Raw genomic sequence first — 17300 nt, 5'->3', positions numbered from 1 at the left:
GTCGTCAGCATAACAATGAAGTTTAATGAAGTGATTCCTAATAATGTTCCCTAGAGGAAGCATATATAAACTGAATAGAAGTGGTCCTAGTACAGAACCTTGTGGGACTCTGTGACTGACTTTGTTGTGCATGGAACATTCATTACTGACATGAACAAACTGAGATCGATCTAAAAAAAAGACACACACACTCAAATCTAAAGTGTACGCGCTCAGATCTAAAGTCTGCGCTCTCAGATCTAAAGTCTACGCGCTCAGATCAAAAGTCTGCGCTCTCAGATCTAAAGTCTACGCGCTCAGATCTGAAGTCTGCGCTCTCAGATCTAAAGTCTACACGTTCAGATCTAAAGTCTACGCACTCAGATCTAAAGTCTACACTCTCAGATCTAATAATGTAATAAGAGACAGTTCATGATCAGGCACACCATAATTTTTTCTCGCTTGAAAATGAAGTAAAAACCAAGCACAGCCCAACTCGTGGTACGTTACCCAACACCTCCTCCAAATATGGTCTCTTCTGGCTCCACAGAAAAACAAGATGGCATAATGCCAAACTCCCAGCTTCAAAATAGATGTCCACCAATGGGGGACATCACATAGGTTTACACTCAAATAACCAGGAACGTGTTCCATAAAACTGTCTTAGAAAAGCAGGCCTGATGAAAAAGGCTTAGCTGTGTCCCAAAGCCAGCTCAGAGCTGATCATATCAGACTAAATCAAGTCTGGCTTAACAAAGGACAGAAATCGACTCATGGGCTGAGGTCATTATTAACACAACTTTACTCGATTCAGTTAAAAGAAAGTCAGTGGTACAATCATCGTTTTGGGTCAGTGTTGCAGAAACAACACTTCACTTGCTCCGTACCAGGTTAGTTTCTCAGGATAAGTTGCCATAGTAACTGCGATTTAACTATGTTGACTTTGCTTCATGTAGCTAGACAGTGATATCGAGTTAGACTACCTAAGGCAGCTTTATGAAACAGGCCTCTGGAAACCCTGATGTGGATGAAATCATTAAAACACTTCAAATGGTGATGAATTGATGTAGACATATTATACTGGTTATGAAATACCAATAAATAAGTCTCACATCTCCCATATCAAACTATCCCAGTAGAATATTTTTTATTTTTACAAACATTATGAAAACCAGCTGTTAAATAATAACTGTTACACTTGCTACGATAACACTGATTAATTAAAGAAGCTGCATAATCAGTTGTGTCTGAGGTATATGACACTGATTGTCAAATATTTTCTGTAAAACATTGAAACCAGACTGAAAAAGACATCTAGAACATTGGTTTATATCTAGAACGTTGGTTTATATCTAGAACGTTGGTTTATATCTAGAATTTTGGTTTATATCTAGAACGTTGGTTTATATCTAGAACGTTGGTTTATATCTAAAACTTTGGCTTATATCTAGAACGTTGGTTTATATCTAGAACATTGGTTTATATTTAGAACATTGGTTTATATCTGGAACTTTGGTTTATATCTGGATCTTTGGCTTATATCTAGAACATTGGTTTATATCTAGAACATTGGTTTATATTTAGAACGTTGGTTTATATCTGGAACTTTGGCTTATATCTAGAACATTGGTTTATATTTAGAACGTTGGTTTATATCTGGAACTTTGGCTTATATCTAGAACGTTGGTTTATATCTGGAACTTTGGTTTATATCTAGAACGTTGGTTTATATCTAGAACGTTGGTTTATATCTGGAACGTTGGTTTATATCTAGAACTTTGGTTTATATCTAGAACTTTGGTTTATATCTGGAACGTTGGTTTATATCTGGAACGTTGGTTTATATCTAGAACTTTGGTTTATATCTAGAATGTTGGTTTATATCTGGAACTTTGGTTTATATCTAAAACTTTGGCTTATATCTAGAACGTTGGTTTATATCTAGAACATTGGTTTATATCTAGAACATTGGTTTATATTTAGAACGTTGGTTTATATCTGGAACTTTGGCTTATATCTAGAACATTGGTTTATATTTAGAACGTTGGTTTATATCTGGAACTTTGGCTTATATCTAGAACGTTGGTTTATATCTGGAACTTTGGTTTATATCTAGAACGTTGGTTTATATCTGGAACGTTGGTTTATATCTAGAACGTTGGTTTATATCTGGAACGTTGGTTTATATCTTGGCTGGCAGTGAAAACACTGGACCTTCTACAGTAATCTTCGTCATTTCAATGATCATATTATTAACATAATTACTAAAATCAAACAGACAGTATATGTATGGAACTAATATTTGGACAGCATTGATTTGAGACGGGTGTATATACACAATCAGGCATTGTTGGTCAGTTTTTCCCTGCTCTGATGCAGTTCTGATATTAACTTGAGTGGCAGCCAGATGTTCTGAAGCAGTTCTTGGTGTGTCGTGGTCAGACAGGATAAACCACTGCAGTGCTCTCCTCAGCAGCAGCACAGAGTCCAGTAAGTCCAATCTCAAGCAGACATGGGTTCATAGGTATGAAAGTGGATTCCCTTGGAGCAGGTGATCTTCATCACTGCTCCATTCAGACTGGTGTCCACGATCAGCCTCATCATGCCCTCTGCTATCAATGACGGCCTGGAGAGGAACGCAGAGAGGAAAAGGGGCATTAGATGAGAGGCACCCAGACTTACATTCATTTCCTGGAGACTTACCATAATTCTAACCCCAACCACTGACCCAAAAAACAGTGTTTCCTGATTGCAGACACAGCTTTTGTTCTCCATTGGACAAGCTGTCCCCAATTAACTGGTCTTTAGTCTGAAATGTGTCTCGAAACATAGCCCAAGTCAGACTATGTCAGACCATGCATATGTGTGTGTGTGTGTGTGTGTGTGTGTGTGTGTGTGTGTGTGTGTGTGTGTGTGTGTGTGTGTGTGTGTGTGTGTGAGATCAGGAAATCATCTGGCTTCAACTTCCTCTCTCACTAAATGCTTCCCTCATGCTGCTTGTCTCTGAGCTGCACAGTTTGAGTACGGTCTAGACTTGCTCTATGTGGAAAGTATCAAGAGATATTGTTAGATTCTGTTATAATTTGGTGTTATGCAACTGGATTGAATTTATTATTTATAGACGCTGCATTTCCTCTTCCACAAAGTCCGCCATGTTGAACCGCCATATTTCTACAGTAGTCAAGAACAAAGTGTGTCAAATGCGTCACACACATTTCACAGCCACTGTAGTTTCTCCTTCACCCTCGAAGGAGTAGGGTAGAGAAAGAATGTTTCAATTTGCAATTACACCGCTAGATGACATTTAATCCTGCACACTGCTCCGTTAAAGAATCCTTCCCTAGAGCCATAATAGTGTGGTCCCTCCGGTATGGAACATGAACAGTTCCAATGCTCTGTACTAACGGTTTGGACGCCACTTAAGTGAAATCAGAATGTAATCAGGAAAAGATGGTGATAAAAAATTTGAGTGGTTCGGGCACATTAGTAGACAGAGCTCCAGAGTTTGTTAAATGTGCTCTGGCTGACACGCATGTGCTCCTCTAGCTCTGACGACCGCTTACTGTTCCAAGTTACTGCAAGCACTAATGAGACATGAATCAATGTGACTCATGGGAAAAATGAGAACCTGCAATCAAGTGTGAGCTCATGAAGTTAAAGTTTAGTCTTCAAGTGATGCGCTCATGTGAAGCTATAACAGTGTGTGGGATTCAGGAGGCTCAATTTACATATATATACATATATATATAGAAATATTTCTAAATAAATATAATATGCATAACTGTGTTGACCTGGTTTTTGTCACCGAATGAGACTTTATAACTATAGACACTGGAGTCCGTCATGTTTCTACAGTAGCTAAAACTTAACAAAACTTGGCTCCAGATTCCTTTCATGCTTGAAAGGACAGGGTGAAACGAAGGGGTTGCAATCAGCAACTATATCGCTAGATGCCACTAAATCTTTGTTATTAAATATTTACATTAATCAATTGTATTCATAAAATTAGAATTAGACATTCTCTTTTTCATCAGCTGTTTCTTTTTGCACTTTCAGTAACTGGATATGATCTGTGCCAAACGCAGAGACGTGGTGCCAAACCAAAAAATCACATTTAATCAATAAAAAATATCTGCAAGACTCTAAATGAGAAACACTGCAGGAAGTTAGTTTTGATTCACGTATCTCATGATGTATTCACAGTATACAGACCGATCTGACAGACAAAGTGTGTGAGTGTGTGAGTTCACTTACTGTAAAACTCCAAACTTGCTCATACTGCGTTTGAAATCCTCCTTGAACTTGACGAACTTTCCCATGTTGTCCTCGTGTTCCACTGAGTGCAGCAGAGGAGTGTCGACGAACGCCGGGCACAGGACGTTGATACGAACGCCGTAGTCTCCCTGAGACGATGCATCCTGCAAGAACACGTCCAATGAGCTGCTGAGTACATCCCGTCTTACAAAAGCTAAAGATAATCTTTATACTGTCTTATTTACCGTGTGTGTGTATGTGTCTGTGTCTTACCGCCATAGCTCTAGTGAAGCCGATGACTCCATGTTTAGTAGCTGTGTAGACGGGCTGATGAGGAGAATGCAAGAAGGCTGAATTGTAAAGAACGAGAGAAGAGAAGAGATCGATCGTGTTAGCAGCAGCAGAGATCAATCAGAGTGATCGATTCATCAATTTTCAAGCAACATGGTGTCACAAACAGCTCATTTACTGTGAGACTTAAACATGCAGGCTTTGAAAGTAGATGTTTTTTTTTGTTTTCAGAGACACATCAGGGCTGTTCCCAAACACAGTGACCCTTCTCATGTTAACCTGGAGGGCCATGGGCTGTGGGAGAATAACAGGGGAAGAACCCAGCTGCACACAGTATCAGAGGCAGTAAGATGATGATGATGATGATGATGATGCAGGTCATGGTAACATAGAACTAACGGAAACTCAAATTGACTGGTGGGAATGAACTGGTACACTGTACTACAGGGCTGATGTGGGGAAATGGGAAGCTGATCCAGGTTTAGTGAGATGAAACGGTTCTTACAGTATTTTCCCACAGTGAAAGAAACGTCTTGTAAATATTTCTCTTTCATAAATCCATGTTCATACGTGACTAACGTGCTACAGTCTGTTAGCTTGACCTCAGATCACACTCCTCTCCCTCTGGCCTATGAATAAAGCACGGTACACATGCACATCAAGCTGCAACCTCTGTGGGTATAAAGTGAATCCTACTAAAGAAGAGCAGAGCACAAAAAACTGCAGTTCCTCAAACGTCCACTTGAGGCTGGCTCCAGAAGTGAGTCAGTCTCCATAAGTCCCCATGTTCAAATGTCCAACTTCACAGCAGAAATAAACATGTTTACAGCCTGGTACAAAAAACAGTTTTGGTCTCTGTAGCTAATTTCCCCGTTCATGACAACTGTACTGAGGGTGAATTTATATACAACTCACCTGTTCACATTATATTAAGGCTTAAAGTTATGCAGGATTAAGAGCATGGATGCTTTCACTGACAGGTGGGTGTTGTTACAGATGGCTTGTTTGAACATTTAACTTCATTCAGCACGCCTCATCTCCCCACAACGTCCACGTCTTATACAGTCTATAATACACACCCATTCTAAACTCAGAAGAGGACTAAGGTGAACTGTGAACTGTACAAGATTTAGTTTGATAGTTCAAAGAGAACATTCTGACATGTAAAGGTTTCTGTAGCAGAAAGAATGCAACCGAAAAACAAACAGGACCACAAAGTTAATCAGTCTCACATGGTCTGACTCCACATCCACAAGAGTCTGAGAAAGGAACATATACACATAAACAATTGTATTCACCAGCACACACACACACACGACACACACACACACACACACACACACACACACACACACACACACACACACACACACACACACACACAGACAATGATGTTATCAAAAGTGTGATAAGTGAAAAATGATTACCATATGTCTGCTGTCTGCTGCAGGCGGAACCGTTCTCGATCTACAACAAGATGTCTCTGACTACAGGACACATCGTCAACAACAAGAACACGCTCTAAAATCAGCACGCACAAACGTAGACGTGTTCAGATTTCAGTGTGATCAATCACAATTAAATTAAAACATAAAATAGCAAAAATCTTGCAAACTCAGCTGAAGTGATCCTAAAAGTTCCACGCAAATGATTTCAAATGTAGATGCAAATGGATGGCTATATGCAAAACAAACTGTTGTGCTGAACAGGTTATAGTGTCTGCTGGAGTTTTGGGGAGCTGTGCAATGGATTCGTTTTCCAAATTCCACAAAATTTTCTGGTAAAGGTTACCTAAAACTGTAATTCCTGGAGCAGCCACCCTAGAACATTTTAACCTCCATAAGGTGTCCATGACAGTGTAACTGCTTTGATTGACAGGTAGGTGCCATTACAGATGTAACATGTAACATGTTTGATCAGTTCCACATCACACTCCTACCGTTGTGATGGGAAATGTGAGGTCCCTGGCTAATAAGATGGACAAGCTGGGAGTGCTGATGAGGACTCAGCGGGAATACAGTGAGTGCAGTGTGAACTGTTAATCATGAACATAGCTCCATATTATCTGCCAAGGGAGTTTACATCCCACCATCAGCTGATGTGTGACGTCATCATCCCAATCACAGCCAGACTGCAAATGGACCATCATAATGCATTCATGGCCATCTTTGGAGATTTTAACCACACCACTCTCTGCTACACTGCCAACCTTTCAGCAGTATGTGACCTGCCCCACCAGAGACAATACAACCTTGCACTTAGTGTATGCTAATGTTAAGGAAGCATACAACTCAACTGTCCTTCCCCCCCTTGGCAGATCTGATCACAATTGGTACTTTTCACCTACAGATACACACTCGTTGTCCAGGAGCAGCCTGTGGTCACCAGGACAGTTAGTAGGTGGTCACAGGAAGCTGATGAGTCCCTGCAAGGTGTTTTTGAGGCCACAGATTGGGATGCAGTGTGTGAGCCCCATGGTGAGGATATCAATGTCATGACTGACTGCATCATGGAGTACATCAACTTCTGTGTCGACAGGGTGCGATGCTTTCCAAACAACAAGCCCTGGATCACCAGCGACATGAAGGAGCTGCTGAACAGGAAGAAGAGAGCCTTCAGGGACGGAGACCGGGAGCTACTGAGGAGCGTCCAGAGGGAGCTGAAAAGAAAGCTGGGAAAGCAAGCACCGGAACCTCCCCAGACCCGCTGCAGTTTGCCTAGCGCCCCTCGGTTGGTGTTGAGGACGCGATCATCTACCTGCTTCAACGGGCCCTTTCTCACCTGCATAGAGTTGGCAACACTGTGAGGACAGCATCAGAGCCAGCGACACAAAGAAACTGAACAATCTGCTCAAGAATGCACTGGAATGGACATTTGCCAGTGCTCTCACTGCCACCTCATCAAAATCAGCAGCTCAGCAGCTCAGTGGCTCCTCACCTTAAACTAGGATGCTGTAAATATCAGTGTAGTCTGATTAGGTTTAGGAAACAATTGTTGGCTATAATAAGTACGTAATATAACATTACATAGTTAAGCTATGTAATTTGTTAAACAGACATCAATGTGTTTGTTTGAGCCATCCATCCATGCCAACCTCCTCCGTGTATGGATTTTCTTGTCATCTGACTTCAGCAGCACATCGAAACATTAGGCAGCAATGATGCCACACCTGTACCCACAGTGTCCCGGGGTGAAGCTCGGGGCTGCTGACCAAACGGCTGTATTCAGTGCCCACCTGGGCCTCAGCAGCAACATGGAAAATGATACTGGTGGGAAATAATTCAGGGTGGAGCTAAGTCTGGACATATTCTAGGTCTAGGTCAGTGTTTTTGTAACTTGGTGAGGAGGAGGTTGGAGCCACAAAAAGTCACTGCAGGGTTTGTGTCTCTGAAGATAGCAGATGTATCTACTCATCCAGGAGGTGTCAACTGATTGCTTAATTTAAGACCAGCTCCTTGGTAATCCCATTAACCGATATCTACCTGCTTCCAGTGTGGTGTTAAAGTTGTATTATGCATACATGATGTAGGTTGGTGCCTTTTCAAAGTGACTTACTGTAGTTCTCATCTGAGTTTAGAAAAAGATTTTACAGCTTTAACAGATCTGGCATGCAGAGTACAGGCCCATCAGGATGACTGAATAAAAGTAATAAAAGTAAAGTAAAACGTGTGTGTGTGTGTGTGTGTGTGTGTGTGTTTGTGTGTAGTAAGCAAAACACAGATGACGAGAACATGGAGGAGTGTGAGCTTTTCCATGACGGGGACAGCGATGCAGAATGATCCAGTTCCAACAGTTTGAGTTTGAGTGGACGTGCCAAACCTATCACTGTTGTTTTTTGTCTTGTGTGTTTCCTACATAACACACACTCGAGGAAGAAGAACACTTTGCACAAGCTTGGCTTCCAGAGACTTTGAGAAATTCATCATCCGTGACATTTTGAAATAAATAAATCTGTTGGTGTTCAGAGAGCAGAGTGTCTCTGAGTACTCTGTGCTTCCAACTGAAGGGTCCCTGCAGGGGTGTTAAATGTGTTGCACAAATGAAATTAGAGCAAAGTTTAATGATGTAATTTGGCTACAATACAAGCTCTCAGATCATGACTCAGGAAATCGAAAGCAAAACACACTCTTTAGTTCCTGTCCTCTGTGGCTTTAGGTAATCTCAGCCATGAGCCAAACACAGACTTATTTACACCCGGCCAGATTGCACTACAATCGACATTGCCCATCGTGCCCTCCCCATGTTGTACCTGATTCCTGCATATAAGAAGAAAATCAAACCTGGATATCAAAGATGCTCAATGCTCACCACCACCATAACCCTCAGTGACCCTGCAGCCCATGTCCTTTTACTTCCTGTGCACCATCATTGCCTGGGACCCCAAGTGGGTCCACCAGCCCCAACCAGTAAGAAAGCACAGCAGTGGATGTACTTCCTGCCACACAAAGAAGCTCAACCTGCCAAAATCAGTGACGGTGCACTTCTACAATGCCATCACTGAGTCCCCCCACACCCCTCCATCACCTTCTGGTACACTACTGCCACTGCCAAGGATGAGCAATCTGCCACCTGTCCAGGACCCTGAGGCGAGCAGGAAACATTGTAGCTAAACATTTTCAGACACTCCCCTCCTGCGGCTCCATCAAGACCAAAACCTCATGCAACAAGAGCACTTTCCTCCTGACTACAGCTGACCTTCAATGACACACATATTTTTCATATTTTCAATCATGCATTTCTCAGTTTTCTAATTCTCTTTCTTGATTGATGCCTGTTTGATTTTCTTTAGCTGATGAATAAATATGTGCATGTGTGTGTGTGTGTGTGTATGTGTTACCTGCCATAGAGGATACGTTGATAACGATGCCTCCTTCCTTTCCGTATTCTTTACTCATGTGTTCCAGTGCCAAGTAGGTCCCTTTAATTACAGAAGTCTAGAAAAAATGCAGAAGCAATATGGTCACAGTGGTCACAGTGGTAATCTTTAAATAGACGAGTGCAACAGGAAATGAAGCTGAAAGAGAAGAATGTGTGAAGCGTCTGATAGGTTAAGGTACATCTGTGCAGTCAGTCCTCACAGAGATCAGCACATTTGAAAGATTTCACGATAAGCCTGACTACACTGAACTGTACAGTCATATATGATATGCATTCTTGTAATGCAGCATAAAATATGCTGTCATAATGAAATGCACCAGTTGAAAATATCATGTCTATTTTTTTCCAGTTCTAGTAAATGATTTAATTTTTAACATGATTGTTTCAGGCCACATCACAAATCAAGAAGAGTAAAGCAATGCTCCTGTTCAGTGCTGGGAGTTACTGACTGTGACAAATGCTGACAAGTTATTATATAATATTATATATACTGTAACTAGCAGCATAAAACATATCCCAGAACAAACAACATAAAGTCATTGAGAAAGTGAATTAGATAGATAGATTTCATGCTTGCCTGCTCTCTAGATTTTGTTATTTATTGTGAGGAAGTACATATTTATATATTATACATATACATATATATTATGGGATCCCAATAATAATGTGAATTATCTTGTGTAGATGTTGTAATATCCTGCTCTGACCAGCTGAAATCACCATTTCTGTCACCAGCAGGGACAAAACATTACAACTGAGATGGGCTAAAAGTGTCTATCTGGATATTGTATCCAGGCTGAACTATTTCCATGCCAAGCTCTTGGTAACTTCTACAGAGGAGCAAATATCCTGACAAACAACAAAAGCGGCACAAGTGCCCTCTTGGATACAGCTATGGGATAGTGCATGATAGTGTGATAAAGTGTTGTCTAGTTCACAACCTTTTGTTCCTCTGAGCCCCCAATTGTATCGAAAATAAGCTGTATCTAGCACACACCAAGAGAATAGTATTCCAGATCTACTATATATTTTAAAAAAACTCTTTGCCTTTGGTAAATGTCTCTTTTGTATTAGTTAACATTTTGTTCTTTAAACAACCAAACAGAGTTGGCCTATACACGCACATTCTGACCAAAAGAATAATAGTTCATCATCAGCGTAATAAGTGATTAACCAGCCACGATACATAAAGCTCTGTGTTACATTTCTCTCAGACCAAAAAACTTCATCAGTTTTCAGTGTGCTGTATATTCTGATTATGAACATCACATGTGAACACTGTGTGAAATAAACATGCCAAAAACTGCAGTTCATCAAACGTCCACTTGAGGCGGGCTACAGAAGTCAGTCTCCATAAGTCCCCATGTTCAAATGTCCAGCTTCACAGCAGAAATAAACATGTTTACAGAGTGGTACAAAGCCACCAAAGCCGCCACACTGAGCTTGACAAACCTATGGGAGACATCTCTGGAGCTACTGAATAATACCAAACAACTCACGTTTCTCAGACATGTTGTTTCCATCACTTTGTAAAATAGTGATGCTAGACTGCAGGAAAAATGAGGGCAAGCTGACATGATGACACTGGTCAGAGGTTGAGAGGTCACAGAGGTGTGTCTACTAAGTAGCCTTTTGAGCAAGGATGAAAAAATAACTGTATAAATTATCCAGTAATTATATTATTATTATTTTATGATCTGCAAATCTAATTTTGACAACACTGCACTTGTGCACTCCCTGTGATCTTTGGCGCCCCTCGTGAGGAGGGATCTGAACCCAGGTTTTGGAGCAATGTTCTAGAGTGTCCTTATGGTGGAAAGAATTTGATGCAATGTCTTTTAATTTGCCTCTGGCCAGCAGCGGTGTTGTGTCAATTAAAGTGAACTCTTTTTCACCTGCACAGTCATGGATTTATGAGTGTACATTGGGCGGCTTGACATGTTTTTCCACTGCTAGAGGTGGAGCTGTCTGCTGGGCTTCTACTTAGCTGGAATGTAGTAGTAGGGTCTTAGGCTTGGAATGGTGTCCTGAAGGGGAAAGCTTGAACTTTAAATATTTAGTTTTTGTACTGTATTTAATTGGATATAGGTTGAACAAGATTTAAAATCATTGCATATAGAAGAAGAACATACAAAAAACATGTAAAACATGTTATCACTCAACAACGTTAGTCTTGATTTGTGTTGGTTGATATCAGTACTACAACAGCAAACAGCAGTAAAACAGGCCAAACAATGAACATGAATATACACTCACAGTGAAAGATTGGGCCTGAACAACACTGTTTCACCTCTTATCAACACAAAATGTAACCTCTCCTGCCTTCCTCCACTTCCTGTCTTAGTCATCACAAGTGGAGGTTCCTGATAAAAGAATGTGATGATTTAGAGAGACTGCAGCTGAAAATTAACTTGCTGGCTAACACTGACGTGTTTGTGTGTGATGTCCTTTTAAATAAGCTACATGGCAATGCCACATGCATATACATGTATATAAATACACCAGCCTGCAGTGGGTCCTACATCTGATCTGAATATGGCATCTTTTGATCCAGGCGCCATGAGCAATCCTGCTGTTGCAGATTTTATTAACTGTCTAAGGTGGCTCTAGCACAGCATCTCATGATTCAGTTTTACTATAAAAATGTACTGTATAAAAAAAAGTTAGCACTATTTTCAAGTCTGCTAAAGTACATATACTGAGTGCTACCAGGCCATTAACCTGTGTGGTACAACCTCTCTGATTCTATCAGGATCACATTCCAACTATAATGTTTTGGCTGCTTGTCTGCTTTGAGATTTTAATCATTCTTTGCATTCCTTGTGATCGAGTGACAAACTAAAACAGCCCTTCTCTATTCTTCTGTTTCAGTGCTTCCATTTTTTAAAGATTTTTTTTACTTGTTTCCTGCAGGTGCTCCTTGTCCTCCTACTTCCAAAGCCAGTACTGATTGTACTGATTGAAAAGCTCACAGATCACAAATATGTGATCATAAAAATGTAAATAAAACTGACTGGAAGTTCTTATGTCATCATCTTACCAGGTTGACTTGTATGGTCTTCTCCCAGTTTTTCTCATTGTTGATACCGGCGTTGTTGATAACGATGTCCAAACGACCAAACTTGTCTACTGTGCTCTGGAATGCGTCTATTGGACAGAAACAAAATTCCATCAGTGAATGACTTAAGACATATGCTACATACGCTACAGTCACATGTCTTTGTTTCATGACTACCCGATTGGTCAGCAACTAAAAAGAAAAGCGACAACCTTAGCTGCTATTTTCATTTGACACTGAAGTGTAAACCTGCAGTGAAAAATAAGACTTGAGTTGAGTAAATGTCATATAATCATCTTCACTGGAACACATATTTCTGTGTAATGTTACAGATCACATCCAACTGCTTAGCAGTGCTTTCCCATTGATCCATGTAGAATGTAACATTAACACCCAGCAATGTTAGCTAGGAAGTAGTTGAATGCTAACTTTAGCACGCCTGCTAACTGCTTGCTCATGGTGGAACTGTTGGGTCTCTGTAGATAATATTATAGACCTGCTCTGTATGTGAAGTATCATGAGATAACTTTTGTTATGAGTTTGGTGCTATATAGATAAAACTGAATTGAACATCATTGAATATATGGCCCGATGTCCCTCTTGATTTTCACTCTACATTGTCTTTTCAGGTGCTGATCAATCACAAAGTGATGAAATTAAAACAATTTGTTGTTTGTACTGAACCCTGAGGGTGATGTCAGAGGACAGTCGCCACCGTGTGAATGTGGTGGATTAACACAGGATGTTAAATAAAGTGTGTGATGATCACTGTGAAAGAGAGACACAGGGAGAGGAAGAGTTGGCACAGTGTCTGCCATGACAGAGACTCAGCCTCATTACCATCATGACAGCACACTGTTAATACATGTACACATATCATTTACTCAATTACAGTGCAGGCTGCTCTGTGAGCCACTCCTTCATCCACACCTGATCCTTTAAACACACACACACACACACACACACACACACACACACACACTGACATCATGTGTTTTGGTTTAGGTTTATGAAGATGAGGTAAATGTCTGCATAACCCAGACATAGACGTGATAAAGTAGCATCACAGGATCAGACATTATCACAAACATACCAACATATCTGTGCACATTTATGAATAACATCTACAATGTGATCTTTGTGTCCATGTGTCTTGAAATTCTCTGTTCAAGCTTTTGTGTGTTTTTTCCACAGTGAGGAGGAAAAAACACACATTCTTCACTGCAGAATTCAAGCCCTTACGTTTTGTTTCCTCGTGCATGTTGCCTGTAAACTGACTTCAGACATGTTAGAATGAATATGCATTGACAGACAATGTGGCTGAAGAGGTATTGGTTGGACTCTTGAACAATGAGCCAGCAGCAGGGTTGTTGAACAGACAGATGTGATTGGATAAACAGCTCAAGGGAGAAACCCGAGGTGGTAAAACCTGGATGTGTCATCACCTGCCGCATTCCTCACACGGACACCCCACAATTAGAAACAAACAACAGTTCTTAACAAACTCATCTGTGCGACTGACATACCAGCACGTCTACACAATACACAGCCCAGTCGCATTTTTTTGTGTATGTAGACGCATACACACAAAAACACACACACCGAACACACACGTGCAAACATGCACTGCTAACAGTTACACACACTGTGCATACCTGCACAGACGCATGCACAATTAATCTCTTCTGCTTACCACACACACACACGGACACACACACGCTCCATGCAGGCTCACAGTGTGTCCACATCAACAGTAGTACTATCACACAGTTAGGAGCAACACCAAACAGCATTCCACAGCCGTTCGCCTGCAGGGATTGACTTTTTCAGTGTCAGACAATGAAACCTTGTTTCTCTCTCTCTCACCCACTCACTGATGCACTTATTCACTTAAACACACGTTAACTCTCTGCTTCTTCGGTCTCTCCTGGACACACCCACACACACACACACACACCCACACCCACAGACAGATCTGTAGAAAAGAAGAAGGTAGATGAAGAGCAAAATAGTGCAGTAGACCAGTTTAACTTGGACTACGAGTGCAGCCTGTGCTAAGACAGAGTGGAGTGACCACAGCTCAGTGGCTGTCAGCATAGAGAGCACTAACAGCGACTCTCCAGGAACAAAACTTTGCCAAGTATAGTCAGTCCTCATTTTTCTTTCTAAACTTACTTCCTCATCTATCATGAGGAAGTTATGAGTGAGAAGTGCAACATACATTTTACAACACATGCTGATGAAAGCTTATCTCTAAAGTCTTATATCGTGTCACTCAGCAGGTCCTAAATATGTAGCAGTATGTTTGTGGTGTCTGTCCTCTCGCAGTGCAGGCAGTGTTACCTCTCAGAGCATCTCCGTTGGACACATCACAAGAAATGAAGGTACAGTTGCCCTCTCCAAACTCAGCATCCAGCTGTGCTTTGCACTCTTCACCGCTGGTCTTGTTCAGGTCGACCACGGCCACCTGAACCACAGAACTCTGTTAGTGAGTTATTTTTTTTAATTTTTTTTAATGCACACCCACACAGAAAGACTTGCTCTGTAAAAAGGGCTCTGCTCGCATGTTATCAGGTCATGGTGTCATTGACAGGTGTGGCTTTTGCACAGCTCGGTCAGCGGTGGACAAATAGGGAACAAAAGTAAGACTAGTTTGTCTTAGCGTGGTTTCACAGGGTGTGAAAGAAAAGAACCTTTCTCAGAAGCCTGCCTTGCCTTTGAAATGCATCTCAGTGTGACAGTGTGTCTACTTACTGGTTTAAAAACAGCTATCATCAGAACATTATTAAAACATTTACACTGTACTTTTGACCTGACCTGATAACACTGGCATGTTTACAAAAATCAGGAAGACAGCAGTGGAAGTGACAACACACGATTTCTAAAGGAAGCATATGTAATGCAGCAGTGACATGTTAAACTGGTTGAGAACAGAGAAGCAGTGTTGGTGCCATCAGTCCATTCAAGTTGAATCAATAGAAGCACAGCAGACATGCACACAGTAATCTGACAGGTGAAGCAGTGAAGACAAAAGTTGTGTTTGCACAGTACAGATAAAGTCAAGTCAGCTGTGCGGGAGTTTCAGCACGGGTGACTCAGTTGTGTTCTGTCAAGTGTTTGACAGAAAAAGTTTAGTTCTGCATTTGAAATGAAGTGTCAAACTGCAGTTTCAACCTCAAAGTTCTGAAGCTAAAGCAGTGAAGGCAGACCGAGCTGTACTGACCTTGGCTGAGCTCTGCAGTAGTGACTGGACCACAGCTCTCCCGATGCCCTGAGCCCCCCCGGTCACCAGAGCCACCTTCCCATTGAGAGACATGATCCCAGCGCAGCAGCAAAGCCCGTTACACTCCGTCTTCTTCTTTCTGTCACACACTTAATGTTTCCTCTGCTTATCTGCTCTTCTTCTTCTTCCTCTCTCTCCCCTCTGTTTTTCCTCTGTGTCTTTCTGTCCTTCTCTGTGTGCTATATGCACCTATCTGATCTGCCTGCTTCACAACCAGAGCCTTTCTCACCCTTGTGTGTGTGTTTTCACTCTCTTAGCTGGGTTGGCTGTCTTCCCTCCCTCCCTCCCTCTCAGCTTATCAGTCTATACAAACACTGCATGAGAGAGAGAGAGAGAGAGAGAGAGAGAGAGAGAGAGAGAGAGGTTAAGTAAACTCCGTAGGATAATAATTACAGGTTTAATGCAGCTTGTTGTACCTGCCCTCATGCCCTCCCCCCTTCTTCCTTTACACCTCCTCCCCCCTTTTCTACACTCTCTCCCTCCTCCTACTCCTGTTTCATCTGTACACCTGAGCTCTCCACACACACACACACACACACACACACACACACACACACACACACACACACACACTCACTCACACACACACACTCATGTTTGCAGAAGAATCTGTATTTCTTGATGTAAAACAAAAACAAACAGACTTTAATAACCGTTAGGAAGCTCAAGTCAATCTCACATTCTTCTCTTCACTGCTGCCATGTTCACCTATTGTGCGTCTTGTCTGTGTAATTGCTGTTACACAACATGCTATGCTGTTCAGTGATACATTACACAGAGGTTCAGGTCTCTGCATGTTGATGTTCACACCGCTCTGAAATGAATAAATGAATGGAAAGCAGAAGCTGCTATCTGCTAACCAAACATGTAAACCCATCGCTTTGATCCGTGTTATAGAACAGTGGTCCCCAACCCCCGGGCCGCGGACCGGTACCGGTCCGTGGATCAATCAGTACCGGGCCGCACAAGAATTAATTAGTTATTTCTGTTTTATTTCTACAGTTGGTAGGAGAAGAAGAAAATATTAAGTATTAAGTAATATTTTCTTCTTCTCCTACCAACTGTGGATGAAGTAGTAAGTCCCCCTTTACTATAGTCCCAGTCTAAGTCGAGCGGTCTTTTATTTTGAAACGTTTTTTTTATTTCGAAATGACCGTACCCCCCCCGGTCCGCATTAAAATTGTCAAGCGTTGACCGGTCCGCAGTTAGGAAAAGGTTGGGGACCACTGTTATAGAAGACCTCAGTGATTTTCACTCAGCGCTGTGTGCTGATGTGTTCCTCCTCAGAAATATTACTGAATACATCCTGAAAGTTTTTCAGATTCAGATTCAGGAACATCGCTACACTACCCTCCTCCTGCTTCCTTTACACCCTTCCTTCCCTCGTCCTCCTTATCTTACATCCTTCCTCTGTTCTTAAACGGACATCTGGGGATGTCACCCTTTACATTTCTGGTATCTCTCAGGACCTGAAGTGGCTCAGCAGAGGATGTACTATCAGCACCAGGTGAGGAAGTTCAACGTGCTCTCACAGCTGTTTCACTGTCTGGATTGATG

At 41.6% G+C, this 17300-nt stretch overlaps 1 protein-coding gene across 1 annotated transcript; it reads right to left on the bottom strand.

The window, feature by feature from the left end:
- Positions 1–758: 758 nt before the first annotated feature.
- Positions 759–16075, bottom strand: hpgd (15-hydroxyprostaglandin dehydrogenase). Its single transcript, XM_010729358.3, has 7 exons — positions 15684–16075; positions 14804–14927; positions 12443–12549; positions 9362–9458; positions 4507–4583; positions 4234–4397; positions 759–2605 (listed from the first exon to the last, which is right to left on the bottom strand). Exons 1-7 carry the CDS (start codon positions 15774–15776, stop codon positions 2482–2484), a joined length of 786 nt encoding a protein of 261 aa, XP_010727660.1. The 5' UTR covers positions 15777–16075; the 3' UTR covers positions 759–2481.
- Positions 16076–17300: the final 1225 nt, after the last annotated feature.

Source organism: Larimichthys crocea, chromosome X (assembly GCF_000972845.2).
Source record: "Larimichthys crocea isolate SSNF chromosome X, L_crocea_2.0, whole genome shotgun sequence".
Taxonomy (NCBI): domain Eukaryota; kingdom Metazoa; phylum Chordata; class Actinopteri; family Sciaenidae; genus Larimichthys; species Larimichthys crocea.
Note: the sequence above shows the minus strand (reverse complement) of the source record. Positions and strands in the feature narration are given on the sequence as shown.